Source organism: Quercus robur, chromosome 7 (assembly GCF_932294415.1).
Source record: "Quercus robur chromosome 7, dhQueRobu3.1, whole genome shotgun sequence".
NCBI lineage: Eukaryota > Viridiplantae > Streptophyta > Magnoliopsida > Fagales > Fagaceae > Quercus > Quercus robur.
This window is the reverse complement of record NC_065540.1, coordinates 8259805-8277967: the sequence shown is the minus strand read 5'-3', so window position 1 is coordinate 8277967 and position 18163 is coordinate 8259805. Positions and strand designations below refer to the sequence as shown.

At 36.3% G+C, this 18163-nt stretch overlaps 1 protein-coding gene across 1 annotated transcript; it reads right to left on the bottom strand.

Annotated features, from left to right (window-relative positions):
• Positions 1-438: 438 nt before the first annotated feature.
• On the bottom strand, positions 439-8605 carry LOC126692046 (delta(14)-sterol reductase). The gene is made up of 13 exons (XM_050387460.1): positions 8435-8605; positions 8209-8326; positions 8037-8107; positions 7267-7323; positions 6010-6101; positions 4589-4636; positions 4068-4188; positions 3909-3955; positions 2532-2613; positions 1692-1768; positions 1477-1596; positions 876-950; positions 439-802 (listed from the first exon to the last, which is right to left on the bottom strand). The coding sequence occupies exons 1-13, from the start codon at positions 8480-8482 to the stop codon at positions 649-651; spliced, it is 1110 nt and encodes a 369-aa protein (XP_050243417.1). The 5' UTR covers positions 8483-8605; the 3' UTR covers positions 439-648.
• Positions 8606-18163: the final 9558 nt, after the last annotated feature.

The window sequence follows — 18163 nt, the reverse complement described above, 5'->3', positions numbered from 1 at the left end:
CCATCCTTGCTATGCTTTTGGACATGTCCTTGGTAATATCTAACATTCGGTTGGCAATCTCTGACATGCTCTCCATTCTTTGTTTGCTGGGATTGACACACTTGATAGATAGATGTGGCTTTTTTTTTTTTTCTTTTTTTTTGGGTGTTGCAGCGGCTGCCTGGAACTATGGTGGCTGTTGTTTGCCTTGGGTTGTAGATGAGAGGACAGTATGATAGTGTGGGATGACACGACTGAATTTTTTTTTTTCAAGAAATTAGATGGATCTGTTGGCTTTGATACCAAATGTTGTGAACTGGGATAATTGAAAGATAATGTAGTTAATTTGAGATGACTAATCTCCTAAACTTGAGAGAGGAAATAGACATTTTTTTGGTTAATTTTCTCCTTCCTTCATTCATAATTCCTACGTACATAAATATTAGTGAGGAGACAAGCTTCATCACAACCAAGTCCTAAAACATAGGACCCAACTCCTACTTAAATTTAAATACAAATTGAAATTAAATCCTAATCCTCATCCTAATCTACTACATAATTTTATTAGAATTCTATTCAAATTCAAACTTCTTCAACTACTTCAGAATTATTTGCCATTTGGCCTTGGGATACAACAACATGTCACTTGGCAAATGTGGAGCCTAGTTACTAATAGAAGTAAGGTAATATTCTCCATGGAACAAGTTTACAATATTCTGCCCAGACTTCTTTATACTTCGTGGCACAGCGAGCTTCATCCCTCCTTTCTCTCCAAATTAGCAGAATAAGGAGATAAATGGGGTAAAAGTATGGAATTGGGGAACTGCAAAATGAGAGAATTTTCAGTATGGAAATTCTTACTAAGGAAACACAGCATTGAGAAATCAGGAAGGTACCTTATTCCACAAGGTAAACTGAAGGACAGAGCAAGCAGCAAGTCCCCAAGGTAATTACAGTGCCTTGCAATTCCCCTTTAACAAAATAATTACAGTGTTAAGACCTTTAAAGAGATGAAGCATCATTAATAACGTCCATAACAATTTTAAGGAGATGGGAATGGAAGGTTGAAATGATTTATCATGATTTTCACAGATGGATAAGAGTCACAATCAGAAACAATGAATAGAAAATCCTCCACTTAAATATAGGCCTACAACAAGGCTCCATTATCAGGTCATTTCACATTCCAGCAGATGCTCCTCCTACCAGTTTATGATGCAAACGATTTCAGGTCCTATCCGCCTTATTATTTCAAACATTGCTCAGCAGACTGATTATAAATAATGCTAAATGATAGATCAGATACCAGACTTCATCAGTCCGCTTCTCCATCCTTGTTGTCCCCATTTACAAATTGTGATTACTAAAATTTACAAATGCATCAAATCATTCAAATAATGTCTCATTTATTATTTTCATTCCTATTAATTGAAATGATTGATGATAGGAAGAAACAAACATGATGATGATGATAAGAGATTTGAACAGCAGTCTTACCAAAAACCAGAAGCAAGCAACTTCCCACCAATGACCTTCGGAGGCCTACCCCATATAGGTGCTTTGGGATTCTTTTTAAATACATGTTTCTGCTTGTTAGCTCCCCTAAATACCATATACCTGCCCAGTTGCAAGGAGTGCATTTTTACTAATTGTTCTTAAAAAAAATTAGGTAAGAATTTCCAAGTACCTAGAATAAATCGAAACAAAGTTACCCAATCAGAAATACAAAGCAATTTGCTATTACAGAAGCTGTTGTAAGCTCTGGCTTGTTATTCAAAAGCCACCAACCCTACAAAATCAAAGATTATTGGTTATACAAACTATAATCAATATTTAAATAATTTTCACAATTTCAAGTGCATCTGACAAAATTGTGACTGTGTGTGGTTGTGTCCGTGAAGCATGCATAGGAGTAAAAATAAAGTTATACTTCTTAGGGTGTAGGGATTTATCATTGGTGATCTAGCACAAAGAACCGGGAAAAAAAAACACATTGAAAAGAATGAAAAGACATGGTTCTAAGGAGCACTAACAATTATTATAAAAATATAAAATAAAAAAGAAGAAGAAGAAGTAAAATAACAATAAAGAGGCTGTTAAAAAAGCATTAGTCTTACTGGGAAAATGCTGGGAAGCATAAAACATTGAAAGACTCTTAAACATTTAAGTACAATTCCAGTACTAATATATTGTATACATGGCAAGAGAGAACACCTACAACTGCCAACTGAATGCTAGAATGTTTAATGCTGTGATGATTGACAATAGTTGGATAGGACTTAGACATTGAAGTGGTGACAATAATGCAGTGTGAAAATACCTAGGTAAGGGTTTGAACACTACTTGGAAATGGAACCATTTTCTATCTTACGTAGAACTCGGGCTCAGCCTGTCTTGTATTATATAGTCTTTAATAATGGTCAACACTCTGAATTCAAAATCACTAGTTTAACCAAGCAATTAAGAACTACTATGCAGTGCATCACGCCTGTGTGCACAGAGAAACTGAAACAACCTCTCATATATCTAAACTTTAGATCATGGTAACTTGCCTGAACACTAAAACCGAAAGGGATCCACACTAGATCTCCAAATACCAACATGAAGCCCAACCTTTCAGCAATTATGTCCCATCTGTAAAAGACAAACGCATATGTGAAGGTAAAAAAATATGAAGTGAATTATACATGAACTGCTATGGATGCAAATCAGGAGCTGAAGTAAGATTTCAATATTGGCTTTTAGACATTATGTTGGTACTTAAATTAGTTAATTTTTAAAGGTAAATACTAGGTTATTTAAAACAAATTTGGTCTTTCAACTTCTGGAAAAATATCTACTAGAACTTTCCGGACATGTCAGCAAAGAGAATAGTGGTACCATATGTGCATTGATATGCAGTTTTTGGGAACTTAACCTAATTGAAGACCTCTCAGCTCCTCATATTGCCATTTCGTTCAACTCACACTCATTTCTTCACAAAGTTTCAGCAGCTTAATAGGAAAACTAAATTATATTTTACCTTGGGATGCGCTTTGTTTACTGCACATATTCACCATATATATATAAGGTGACCTTCAGTGCAAAAAAGGTGAGGGATGAGCTAGGGGTTAGATTTCAGGCACAAACTTCAACAGTATAAATTGGATTGTCTTAGACTTGCCAAAGTCTGGACCAGCCATTTTAGAGTATTTTATTATGTAAAAGACAGTGATTTTTATTGCCATACAAGAAAATGTCAATGCTAATCAATTAGAATTCTTTGTTTTTGATAGGTAATAGAATTTTTTGTCACACAACAGATTTATGTTTAGCTCTGATTGACCTTTTCAATTGTTATATAAAAGATTACATATATGACAGCATTTAAATGGGAAAATTTAATGCTGGCATGAACTTGGCCAGAGCATCAGAACTTAGGCGAACGTCTTGGGCTTATACCAGGCTTCATCAAATTTTAAGGGATCTAAACTTAGGGCTGAACCCAGGTGAACCTTCACATGGCTCAGCGTTGCAATGCCTCTATTGAACTTCTTCAAAAATATCTGCTCTTTTATTCTTTTCAGGAAATGGGTGTTCCCTATAATCTATTTTATGTTGTCTTTTCTTTTTGGATTGTTCATGAATTACTGTTTTGTAACACACCAAATCGGCCAGTTTTGGATTTTAGTCAATATCTACTTGCCCAAGGCCTGCCAATACCTAGATCAACACCGGTACTAGAAACCACAGTCAAGCATGGCAATTCCTGCTTTTAATATATCATCAGATTAATGTAGGGCATATTACAGTTAGAGGAAGAAAGAAGAGCTGAAGACAAATTATAGTGAACAAAAGATGCTTCAGGATGAATGCAAAACCAAATTTTGACATGGGAGAAAACTAGATTGTGGAATGATTCTGCTGCAAAGACATGGTACTGCACTTACGTCGAGGTCATGTATTCCTCATAAAAAAAGTAGTCCAGAATGTATAACTGGGAAAAAAAGAAAAAAAGTGGACAGAATATTCAGCAATAACAAATGACACCTAAATAAAAAGATCTGAGAAAATATTAATAAAAGGATTACTTAGCATCACCAGATTACCACACAGAAAAGCTGGTAAAGAATCATAGATCGGCTCAGGGTAGCATCCTGAATACTTCTTGCAAGAACTGATAGGTTGATAATTAGCCAGCCCATCATTCCAGCTCTAACAAAGAAAAATCTACAGGAGAGTTCCATCGTGTTAAAATAATTATGTCCACTAGAAATTATAACAATGTCAGATTTAATTATGTCCTGAGGTTCATCAATACCCCAAAATGTTAATCTAACGAGTAATGATAAGAATGCCAGATAAATTAAGCCATCCCACTCATGATGTTGACAAGGGGATAAATTGAAATGTTATTATGAACTGGTTAAGAAAGTAAAATAACATGCCAATTGCCAGGTGGGCAAGAAATGAGAAAAGGCCCAATCGATGTGTAACAGGAAAAATAGAGAACCATTGTATGTGCAGAATAGAAGTCATTACAAAACTCAAATTCATAGCTATATAATAAGATTTGTATTCATTGACACAGAAGAATATGCCCAGAAAAAATGAGAACCAGATCACATACTTGAGGTCAATGCCCATACACTGAGGATTAAGCTGAATTCCAAACCACCTATTAAATGACATAAAGGGAAGCAATATCAAGATAATTCCTCAAAACATGTTCTCCAAGTAATGAAGCATGGACACTTAATCCTTCATCATTAATGACAACAAAATAGAAAAATATATACTTTATCTTTCATCATTGATGACAACAATCTTTGTTGCATCAGAGAAGTGAATGATTGGGAACTAGATTCTATGACAGTATGGTACAATTACTAGATGACATATACACTACAAAGATTCAACATGGGGAGGAATATGAATTGGTATGGATCCCTTTGAAAAATCATGGCTTCTAGGTGAAGAGCTACTAAAAGGCATTAAGAGGAGGAGGAAACTATTTTCCTTGGCAAAGCATTCAGAAAGTTTGTGTTCCGCTAGGGTGGCTTTCTCGCATGGTGTGTTGCATTAAGGAAGACTATGACCACGGATAATTCAAGAAAGCAGGAGATACTTATTATGGACTGGTGCTTTGTGACCAAAAGGCATGGAGAGAGTATGGCTCCTCTCTTTCTCCAATATGTGTTGGCTCAGAAATTTTGGTCTTTGGTTTTTTGCTTGTTTGGTGTTCATCAGACAATGCCTTACTTTGTGATAGAGGTGTTATCATGTTGGAAGGGACATTTGGGTAAGAAAAGTAATGGAGGAATTTGGAAAGCTGCACATCTATGTTTAATGTAATGCCTTTGGAGAGTGAAAATATCATTGTTTAGAGAGGAAAGAGCTACATTCAAAGAAGCTGAAATTCTTATTTTTTACAATATTATTTGAATGGATTTCTGCTTCTCATCCATTTTCTACTATGGATTTTCTAGAGTTCCTAAATACCTTTCATTAACCTTTATTGTACTTTACATTATTTTTCTTTCTTCTTGCTTGCGGTTTTCCTTTGTATTCTTCCTATGTACTAGAGTTGTGCTCCTTTCATGCTTTTTATAATGAATTTAATTACTTATCAAAAAAAAAAATTTGACGTTGACCAGGGAGTTATTAGATCGTTTCACCATGTAGAGTAAACTATAGCTTGGGATTGGATAAGAGCATATGAGTTTTGTAGGTTTAGCTTGCCATAAAATTAGTTCTTCTATTTTAGTAATATGCAGCTTCCCCTTTCACTGTGGATAAAAGAAATCTTTTTTTTTTTTTCAAAGATTCAGTAGTTACAATGGGGGAGGGGGATTTGAATCTTTGATGTCTCTATTGGAACACCAGGAAATACCAATTGAGCTAAAAGGCTCTTACCTGGAGAAACCTAAAAGGATGGGCAGGAAAATATTAATGTAAATAGTAGCCCAAATTCTATTTCCTGTGAAAACAGAAGTCCTCGAACCTGTTTTGATATTACTTCGAATAAAATATTAGGGATTTCCCAAATACCAGTCATGAATTAGGTTCCCCGTGAGATGAGGTTTCAGTGAAGAACCCTGATTTCTTGACTTGCAGCCAGCAGCATACAGTGCCAAGGTCACCTAACATTAGAAAACAAGAACAGTGAGAAAATACATGAGCTGATCAGAAAGAAAGAAAAATCTGTAACTTATTGCAAAAGATTGAATTATGGAATATAGTGTAAAAGGAAAATAAGGTTTAAATCCTATCATATTAAAACGCCAAGAGCTTTATAGCTAAATGGTGTTGCCCAATTCTTTCCATAACATGAACTACTTTAGTTCGGAAACAAAATATAGAGAGAAATCCTGAATGCTGAAAGATGAAAAAACAAAAGAATTCCTAGACCAACTCCCCCACCCCCCAAAAAATATCTTCAAAATTCAAATCATCCAGTGAATTTTTAAATCTCTAATATAGGTACTCTTCAGAATTTAATGGATTGCTGCTGACCTTCTGTCTAGCAATGACTACAAATATTTTTATGATTAACTGCTTCTTCATTTTTTGGCACCATATAGATTCAAGTGCCAAAGGGATTTCCCACATTCAAATTGGATTCAAATCATAAGTGTAACTTCGGGATTGATATTCTGATAGGAACTCCAAATTATGTCATATGTCTTGTAATCCCTTTAGTTAGTTAGTTAGTTGAGATTATGATGAGTTAGTTAGAAATTGAGCACATGTAGCTCAATTAACACATGACTTAATTCTTAGAACACATGTTCAATTAACTAGCCAATTACCTTAGGCCATTTGGGCCAATGAGATTAGAGCTAGTCTCCTATAAATACATAATTGTAATTCAACATTGGATATTGAAGAATAAACCAATTGCTTAGTGCATTTCCTCTCTCTCTTAATATTTCTCTATGGAGGGTGACTACCTCGAATTAAGTCAATTTCCATACAATTCTCATACATTCCCCCACAATTCCCATCCACCCCCATTAGGAACCACTGGATTTCTAACATATTCTGTGTTGTTGTAATGGCTCCATATATATGAACTCTTCCGCATGAGAACCAAACCAACACAGTTGAACATCTAAGTAACAACTTTACAAAAAGTTTATCACATTTGAATCTTTAAAATCTTCAATCATTTGGAGAATAATGCAAAAGCATAAATGTCAGCACGCACATCACCACTTTAGATGCATAATTTAGTGCTACAGTTGAAATTGAACAAATTTAAATTCCAAATAATCAATAAGTACAAAAATATTAATTGTAACTTACAATACAACTTAACACAAAGGTTGCTGATAGCAGCTCAAGCCCTCTGTCTGAAATCACCTGCACGCATTGTTAAATGTTAAAACCCACATGTGCAGTATGTCAAGAATTGCATTGCTTAATCTCCACATATGTTTAATTGGCACCACAGGAGAAGAAAGAAACAAAACAAACCCCTGTGAAAGCATTCAAAAATACACTTTACAAAACCCCTGTTAATGTTTTGAAGTAGGATACGCCCAAGACACATAATGCCTTTGATTGTCCAGCATAGGCTTCGGGCGGCTATGAATCTCCAAATCAGTACCAGACCATAATAGTATAAGAAATCCATTTTTTCTGCTATATCTCAACTTTATTTAGATCTCTACAACAATTTCTGATATGACACAATATTTTTAGAATTTCTGCCCATTATGGGAAGTTTGGTAATTCAACTTCGTGTTCTAGAGCTTATTCAAATACTTACAATCCTAAGTGCAAAACTTAGGTACAGTTCTTTAAGTGTTGTACTTTAGGTTGCCCAATTACATTCAGCCACGTGATTGCATTGACCAATACAGCACAAAAGGTATTATCCTCCCCAAGGACAACAAAATCCAACTATGGGCCCATTGGGTAAAGCGGCCAAGGTCGAATTTAATTGGAGAATATAAGATACAGCACCTAAGGAACTGTACCTAAGTTTTGTCCTGTTCCTAATACACTTAGCCTTAATTGTATTAAAGGGAAAACAAAAATAATAAAAACAACTGAAAGCAATAAACACATACAGTGGGTGATATGTAATCCATCTTAGCAGTCATCCCCAGAAGTGCAACCAGCAGAAGAAGTGATAGCAAACCTTTTAATGCACAAACATAAACAACAAAATTGAATACTAAATTCTCAAAGAAAAGAAAATGAAATTCACTGAACCAAACACACATAAATATATAGACGGACCATTGCAGCGATAATGAAGACGGGAACCGTCCTGTAAGATTACACCGGGAACTACTTTTCCAGGTAAAATAGGTCCAACAATGGCCAAGTATGTAAAGAATGCGGCTAAGATAGCAACCTGATGACCCAAACGTGTACAGAAATGAAAAATGGTTAGAAAATCTATGGATCAGAGATGGGATTTCGGGGATTTGGGATAGATTGGTTTTGAGAGAAGAGTACTCACTGAGGTTGATGAGGGAATTAGAGCGTGGAGAAGTAAACCCTGATCCATGTTCTCTGTGTCTGTTGATTTTCCTCTGAGCTGAGAATAGCAGTGCGGTGAGCTATATAAGACAACTCTATCTGTGGTTTGACTCTTGGGTCGCTACCCGCAAGAGCTTTTAAAACTTCACAACGGGCTGTTTCATGCCTACAAGACCTCAAATGCTAGTGGGGTTCAACTCTAGTCTTTTTCTTTTTTCTTTTTCTTTTTCTTTTTCTTTTTTAATAAATTGATATAATGGGAAATGATTAGTTTTTTTTTTTTTTTTGGAGGAACAAATGATTAGTTAGTTTAGAACCTTGTTTTAGATACATTTGATGAGAAACTATTTTTTACTTTTTAGATACTTAGTTTAGAAACTATTTTTAGATACATTTTGACGAGAAAATGATAAAAATAATTGATTTTTTTAATAGTTAATAAATTGATATAATGGGAAATGATTAGTTAGTTTTGAACCCTGTTTTAGATACATTTGATGAGAAACAATTTTTACTTTTTAGATACTTAGTTTAGAAACTATTTTTAGATACATTTTGATGAGAAAGTGATAAAAATAAATGAATTTTTTAATAATTTTTTATATTTCTCATGAAAGTAGTGTTAAAAACTTTCATAATATGGTTTATTAACAAGAAAAATGTTAACAATTGTCTTAAAGGCACCCGTTAACATGGATCTTTAATAATTACAATAAAGGGAATTCGAACTTAAAAATATCTTTATTAGAAACATGAAACACATGGAAGTGCCAATTATTTAAGCTATAAAGCTCTTAATGGGTTCTAGTCTAGTCTACACAACAAAATCATATCCCCCATGACTACTATAAATAATTAATTTTTCATTTTCTCTGTTTATGTCACCATAATAGAAGCATTATGCATTTATTAGTAAGTATAACTACCACCATGCACCTTTAGTGCGATGGTCACTCCACAAGTATAAATACTTGTGAGGTGTGGGGGGCAAAGACTGGGGTTCAAGTCTTCAGGAGAGAATTTCACACACATATATACTTAAATTAGACTAGAGTAGCAATTCTATCTTGTATAAAAAAATAAAAAAAGTAAGTATAACTAGGAATAAAAATTCAATGTTCCCTGTTCAGTAATCTACTTTGTTCTTTACCTATTACTAAATGTCATGTATTATTTTTGCTTTTTAAATTTTAAATTTCTTTACCTATTACTAAATGTCATGTATTGTTTTTGTTTTTTAAATTTTAAATTTGGTTACTTTACAAGGAAGAAAAAAAAAAGTGCGAGAGTCTATGATTATTGAAGCATAAAGCGATACCTTGGCTTTATTTGGCTGGAAAAATGGAAAATGTTGGAATAATAGAAAAGTCATAGGATAGAAAGAAAAAAAGTCACCATATGTTGTATAAATTTACTAAAGAAGGGTTGTAATATGACAAAATGGTAAGTGACTGTTGGTAGAATAAAAAAGAAAAGAAAAAAAAGGTAACCGTGAAAGGCCGAAAGGTGTGGAAGTGTTTTGACTTAACTACGCATTTCCACCCAAGTTATTTGGACGTTCTCTCTTCAAAGAATATGGGGGGACCAAGAAAACACTTAAACTGTGTTTGTTTCGGGTGAAAAACATATACAGAATTCATTTATACCCAACAAAGTGTTTTGTGTGGACCATAAAATACGATTGAACTGAAATCAATTTCCGTTTGACCGTAAAATAGAGGGGGTGGGAGTGTAAATTACTTTACACTTTTATTTTCCCTACAACCATTTTACACACACACACACAAACCGTTCGGCATATTTGTTGGATTATACATATTTTTCGGTACCATTTTACGTGCAAACCAAACACTAGAAACCATTTTCTAGCGTATTTTCTAGAACACAGCCAAACAATTGAAAATATTTTCATTTTCAAGAAATATTTTCACCAGAACAAATTTTATGCTTAGAAAACATTTTACATCGAGCCAAACCCAGCTGACCCCACCACTTTCTCTACATAATTTCACTCTTACTAAACATGGAACTTTTTTTCTCCTCACTTTTTCATCCACCTAGATTTCACTCAAAACCAAACACAATGTCAAGGTAGGACGGAAAATTTTTATTCATTATAATAATACATAAAACATAAGGTGGTTTTGATGAGCATTTGAATTTTTTTTCCAAATAACATTAAATATTAAAAAATTTAGTTAGTTGTCATGTTTCAAAATAATGTTGTAAACTAGCATCTCGAGTGTCTAAAACTCGAGTTCCAAGATAAAACTCAAGTTTTTAAGTCTCAATTTGTAAGTGGTGGGAGCTGATGTGGAAGAAAATTGATGTGGAACTCGAGTTTGTAAGACTCGAGTTTCACTTTTAAGAATCGAGTTTTGCTTCTTCTTCCTCCCGTTCATTCTGACCCAGCGTTCTTCTTCCTACAGAACTCAGATCGTCCAATCGTTCATCCTCTGTTCTTCATCTCTGTTCTTCGTCGTCGTGCAGATCAGACTCAGATTGTTCCTTTCTTCGTGCAGATCAGACTCAAATCATCCAATCGCCCACGCAAATCTGTTCTTCGCCTCCGTTCTTCGCCGTCGTGCAAATCATCTACGTCTTCCATCTTTTTTAGATCCAGTTTTCTCCAGGTCGTTGTCTTCTTCCTTTGATCCGGATCTTCATTTCCTTCTCTACTCCTTTTCTCATTCTGCATCTTTAAATCTGCTTCTATGGAACTCAAGTCTCTCAAACTCGAGTTCCACGTGGCCATATTCCTCCATGGTTGTAGTAGAACTCGAGTTTGAGAGCATCGATTTTTGTTATTGATCTCGAGTTTTAAAAGCTCGAGATGCTAGTTTCCAATATCATTACAAACATGCGTTAACTTATTATATTCTTCCTCCCTACTGCGCTAGCCTACAAATTCCCCCATGAGCATTTCACACAACACTTTCATGGACTATTGTATACATATAATTGATACCCAACTACCCATCACCTATCATACTAGAAAGAGGGACACCGTATAAGATCGATGTCTTTGGCATTAGAACGAGTGTTCCACACAACACTCACATGGATTACTGTATCCAGACAAACAATATCTATTACCTATTATACAAGAAACAGGGACACCCTAGAAGATCAATGATTTTAGTATTTGATGTACCTATAAATTTGTAATAAGTGTGTGTATATATATATATATTTCATGATTGTACTTCTTTGAAAGTCTAACTAAATTCAATTTAGAATTCCTCCTATATCCTTTTAGATCATAGATAATATTTGGCAAAATTAGATCTTTCGGTCCAAATACTTATGCATGTCTATCATTACTTAACTTCATTTTCATTTTTTTTAATTTGGAAATTTGGATTGTTTTTCATTAATGAATTGAGCTTTTGGCTTAATTTTGTTTTCAAATGTTTTAATTATTAAATTTATTATTTTTTCATGTGTAATATTAATATATGTGTTCTTAAAGGCTAAAGCACAATCTGATTAGAGACATTACTCAAGTTGAATAAGTTAGGGTGTTAACCATTTCAATAATTTAATTCAACATTAAAACATATGATTTAAATATCAAAATAAGACTTAAAAGTGATTTTTTTTTTTTTGAGAGGAAACACTGTAATTTTATTGAATAGAAGCTGTAACAACCCAAGGAAAAGCGCTAGCCACATCTGCGCTATACCTCAAAAGGACTAGTCACAATTGAGGCTCCTTGTAGTTGTTAATAAAGTCTAGTTCAACTCAGTAAATACCCGATGTGGGACTCATCACACACCCACACACATCACACAATCAATCAAATTGGGGCATCACAATCTCCCCCACTTAAATCCCTAACATCCTCATTAGGGTCCACTTTGTGGGGTAGTGTCTCTGAGCCTACACGGGGTTACCGAGCCGGCTCTGATACCATATATAACAACCCAAGGAAAAGCGCTAGCCACATCTGTGCTATACCTCAAAAGGACTAGTCACAATTGAGGCTCCTTGTAGTTATTAATAAAGCCCAGTTCAACTCAGTAAATACCCGATGTGGGACTCATCACACACCCACACACATCATACAATCAATCAAATTGGGGCATCACAGAAGCTGAATCGACTTGAATTACAAAAAAAAAGGTGTGAAGGAATACCCTTCATCCACACCGAAAACTCGCTAACATGTCTCGCATGCCTAGTAATATTGTGAGCTGCCTTGTTGGCCTGTCTTTGCACATGATTAAACCCAACTTCAACCAACTGTTTTGCTATGTCCTTAGCTTCATCTAACAGGTGTCCATACTCTGCCAACGAATATTCTTCACTCATTAGTCCATCAATAGCAATCTTTGAGTCGCCTTCAAGAACAATAGATGATAGTCTGAGATCTTTGGCAAACTGGAGTGCTTTCTTTGTTGCTATCACTTCTACTGCGATGACTGAAAAAGGCAACTGAAAGCTTTCTGCCATGGAAGCTACTACTCTGCCTACACCATTTCAGACAATGACTCCAACACCAGCAAGGTTATCTTCTCTAAACACTGACCCATCAAAATTTACCTTAAGTTTCGACCATGGAGGAGGTTTCCAGATAAGTCAAGGTGGAGTCTGGCTGGGCTGATCAGGTGGACATAGAGGTATGGTTCGGATAAAGGAAGCTCTGGTGTTTTGCACTGCCAAAAAAACTCGCTTGATCGGGAAGGGCTTCACACTTGTTCTAATGGACGATACCAGATTGCCCAAACCATCGTAGCAAAGAGGTTCAAGTCGTTACCTATCTCCATGATGTGTTCTACCAAATCTCAGAAACTCGAAAAGTGCAGACTCGCATTATAATTCCATGTGATATCATGAGACTAGACCTGTGATAGAAGTGGGCATGACCATAACGCATGAAGCACATCTTTGGTTGCACCTTTACAGTGGTCGCAGCGATCATCCGCAAGAATCATTCGACGCCTAAGGTTGAGCTTGGTTGGGATTGAATTCTTAATGGCTCTCAACAAAAAGTTTCGAACCTTTGGCTGGACTTGTAATCCCCAAATCTTCTTCCAAAGTGTGTTGTCCTCAAGTTGGTACTCATTGTTGTCCAAGCTTCATGACTTATATAGGAACCTATGTCCGGATTTTACTGTGTATGAACCCGTTGGAGTGAAAAGCCAATTAATATTTTAGTCTTAAGTTTGGAATTAATCATTCTAGGATAACCTTATTTATGCAAGTATTAGAAAATATTTAACTACCACCGTACACCCTTGGTGCGATGGTCACTCCACAAGTATAAGTTTTTGTGAGGTGTGGGGGGTAAGGGCCGGGGTTCAAGTCTCCAGGAGGGAGCTTTACACACATATACACTTAGATTAGGCTAGAGTAGAATTCTATCTCGTATCAATATATATATATATATATATATATATTTAACTAGAGTTCAAATCACCCTCTTCATTAATAAATAAGGAATTATAAAAAAAAATTAGAAAATTTTTTATTGATCATTTTAATTAAAAGTATATTATATATAAAGATAAATATACAAAACTATGCATTTTATATAATAATAATCATTCATTTAGTTAGAAACGAGTTCTAAATTTATGTAATAATAACTCATTTAGCTATTATTTCTCAATATATATATATATATATATATGTATGTATGTATAATTTATGAATAAAACTGTGTAATGCACGGAATTTTCATTAGTGAATTATAAAAATATATTATTAATTATATTATAATATGTGAAATTTGACATGATAAATCGTACTACATGGTTTAGCTAATGGATTGACTAGCTATATCGCCCATTGTATAAAAGCTTTTCAAGTAAAAAGATATGAACTATAATTCAAACTTTACCAAAACAATTTTTTTTTTTTTTTAATTTATTTAGAAAGTTACCAAAACAAACGATGATTGTGAAATAAACAAAATAAATGATTATAAAAAATGATAAAAATTAAAGACATTTAATAAATGGTGTTGAAAAGCATAATTTAATGGGGCCTAAATAGTTCACATATATTGATTACCCGTCGTCCTAAGTCCTAATTCATAAGCCCTATTACTGTTTAGATTTTTTTTTTTTTTTTGGTAGAATTATTACTGATGGTGTTATGAAATAGACCAACTCCTGAAACTCGTCCATATGGCTCGTCCTAAAGAAGAGTTGACTGGCTTAGATCATGTTCGTCCAAGGATAAGCTCGTCTGTCCGTGAAGTAGGTTGGATGAGCACCTTGCGTCCTGAACGTAATCCTTAGAATACATACTCAAGACAACCTCTGTTTTCCTATCAAGCTACAAAACCGTTTCCCCAGTAAGCGGTTGTGGAAAACAGAGGCCAAATAAGGTAACTTCCTAGACGGTTATGGAAGTTACCTCTGAGTCTTTTGAACTCCACAACAGTAGGAGAAGTAACTGCCTCAGACAAGCACTATATAAGGGCTCTTCTATGGGAAGGTAAGGCATTCAGACATTTCCATACAAATTGGAATTCCGAAAATACTAACTTTACCATCAGAGGATTTTTGGCCGGTCTCCTCTGATTTTGTGTTCATCTTTTCAGGATATTCCAAGTAACACAGAGATTATCAACGCCCGAGACATTCAGCCTTACTGATTTCCTTGTGTTCATCAATTAGCGCCGTCTGTGGGAAAGTTTTGTTAGATTTTATTTGAGTTCTACAATTCCTTTCTCTGACAAAAAGGCTGCAATGGTTCGAACTAGATCGAGGGCTACTAGCCCAAGCCATCAAGAAAGTAGAGATGCTTCTAGCCATCCCCATCGCGATCGTTAATTTGCGCCTGCCATGCAACCATCCTCTGTTCAACATGTGCAATCCATGGCAACCGCTATGGCAAAGTTAACTCACCAGAACCAAGAACTGACAAGGGAGATTAATCTTAGGAGGCAACGACATGAGGCATATGGGGAAGAATAAGACCAGAGCCAGGGAGATGGAAGAAATGTTGTGCCTGAAAGTCAATCAAGGGGCACCACATTAAGAAGGGTGCCACACTTGGAGAGAGAGATCGACCAGATGAGGAAGGTTATGGATGAGATGAGGGCGAACATGAGAAGAACGAATCCTGTAGAGGATCTAGTTCATCGCATAGATTCCCCTTTCACGGCTTCCATCAATGGTCACCCCTTGCCTCCAAAATTCAAGATGCCTTCCTTGGATTCGTATGATGGAGCGCGTGACCCATTTGATCACATTGCTACTTTTAAGACTACAATGCACCTTCAGAGGGTCCTAGATGAAATTATGTGTAGAGTCTTCCCTATCACCCTCAAAGGTCCGACACGAGTGTGGTTCAGTAAAATACCTCCGAATTCGGTAAGTTCTTTCGAAGAATTGAGCAAGTTGTTCGTTAATAACTTCATTGGGAGACAGAGACACAAGCGTTCTTCGTCCAGCCTGTTGACCATAGAACAGGGGGAGAATGAAAGCCTGCAGTCCTTTATCACTCGTTTCAACAGGGAAGCCTTGACAGTGGATGAGGTGGATGATAAGCTATTATTGGCAGCCTTTCACAAAGGGGTTAATTCTAATTTATTCATCCACAAGCTTTATGAGAAGAAGCCTCAATCCATAGTTGAACTCGTCCATTCAGCCCAAAACTTTATGAATACAGAAGATGCGATCATAGCCAAAAAGAGGAAGAGAGCTGAAAGAATGGAAGCAAACCCTATGCGCCCCTTCGAATAAGGCCCTCGTCCCAAAAAGAGACGGACAGAAGATAAAAAATACCGGGATGGTAAAAAGGCTGGTCCTTTAGCACGAAGTCAACAATACACGCCACTGAACATACCGCTCGAGCAGGTCCTTATGCAAATCAAGAACGATCCTTCCTTGAAATGGCTGGAGAAAATGAAGGGAAATCCCAATAAGCGCAATAGAAACAAGTATTGCTGCTTCCATAGAGACCATGGGCACAACACAAACGAATGTTACAATCTAAAACAGCAAATTGAAAATCTTATAAGACAAGGAAAGTTAAGAAATTTCCTTGGACGAGAGCATAAGGATGAGAAGTTGAAAGGGAAGGTAGAAGAGTCGTCGCGCCCCCTACTTGGAGAGATAAAAGTTATTATAGGAGGAAGCTCAGCCGGTCAGTCGTCCAAGTCCAGGAAGACGTATCTGAAAGTAGTGCAGAATGTTCAACTCTTTGGATGATCTCCAAGGACGATGACCACGGACGAGCAAGCAATCATATTCACGGACACGGACGCTGAAAGAGTTCACCACCCCTATGATGATGCCATCATTATTACTTTGTTTATTGTCGATTATACAACTAGAAGGGTGTTGGTGGACAATGGAAGTTCAGCAAATATATTATATTACCCTGCCTTTCAGCAAATGAGGCTCGGACGAGACCAACTTCGTCCAGTAAACTCACCTTTAGTAGGATTCGGTGGAATGAAGGTGCAGCCTATAGGTGCTGTCACATTACCTATCGTGGTGGGGGCATACCCACAATAAGTAGCCAGGGACGTGAATTTCTTGGTGGTAGATTGTTCATCCTCCTACAATGCCATAATTGGAAGACCAACTTTAAATAGTTGGAAAGCAGTTACGTCTACTTACCACCTGTCAGTCAAATTTCCAACGGAGCATAGGATAGGACAAGTGTAGGGAGATCAGCTGGCAGCAAGAGAATGCTACCTGGCCATGTTGGCCATGGACGAGCAAGTTCAGACGATGAATATTGAAGAAAAGAGAATGGTGGCTGAACCCATTGAAGTGTTGGAAGATATTTCTTTAGATGAGAAAAACCCTAAGAGGTGCACCAGGGTTGGAGAAGATTTAGAAGAGAAGATTAAGAAGGATCTCATCCGTTTCCTGAGGAAAAGTATTGATGTGTTTGCTTGGAGTCATGAGGACATGTCGGGTATAAACCCTAGTGTCATTACCCATCGTCTAAATGTGTATCCTTCCTCTAAGCCTGTACGACAGAAGAAAAGAGTGTTTGCTCCTAAGAAAGACAATGCTAATAAAGAAGAGGTGCAGAAGTTGACCGTAGAGAAGTTCATTCGAGAAGTTTATTATCCAGACTGGTTGGCCAATGTAGTAATAGTCAAGAATGCAAACGGTAAGTGGAGAATGTGTGTAGACTTCACCGATCTGAATAGGGCTTGCCCCAAGGACAGCTACCCGTTGCCACGCATTGACCAATTGGTAGATTCCACTGCAGGTCACAAGTTGCTTAGCTTTATGGATGCTTTCTCTGGATACAATCAGATAAAGATGGACGACGCAGATCAAGAAAAGACATCCTTTGTTACAAGTCAAGGCTTATTCTGTTATAAGGTGATGCCCTTCGGTTTGAAGAACGCTGGGGCAACATATCAGAGGTTGGTTAACCACATGTTTCGTCCGTAAATTGGGTGGAATGTAGAAGTCTATGTAGATGACATGCTAGAGAAAAGTCAGGACGAGGGAAAGCACTTGGACGACCTGCAGGAAACGTTTGACAAACTTAGGCAGTATAACATAAGGTTGAACCCTAGCAAGTGTGCTTTCGAAGTGTCATCCGGGAAATTCCTGGGGTTTATGGTTTCACATAAGAGGATTGAAGCAAATCCAAACAAGATCCAGGCGATACTAAATATGGAACCTCCACGAAATATCAAAAAAGTCCAGTCTCTTACCGGACGAGTTGCTGCCCTCAAAAGGTTTGTCTCTAAAGCTACTGATAAATGTTTGCCATTTTT

Excerpts from the sequence above, each read along its gene's own strand:
- LOC126692046 (XM_050387460.1), bottom strand. The coding sequence starts at position 8,482 with ATGGATCAGGGTTTACTTCTCCACGCTCTAATTCCCTCATCAACCTCA. Across the intron at positions 6,102-7,266 it reads CCTTTGTGTTAAGTTGTATT|GTGACCTTGGCACTGTATGC; the intron begins GTAAGTTACAAT and ends TTCTAATGTTAG. Across the intron at positions 4,189-4,588 it reads TGTATGGGCATTGACCTCAA|ATTTTTCTTTGTTAGAGCTG; the intron begins GTATGTGATCTG and ends ACTCTCCTGTAG.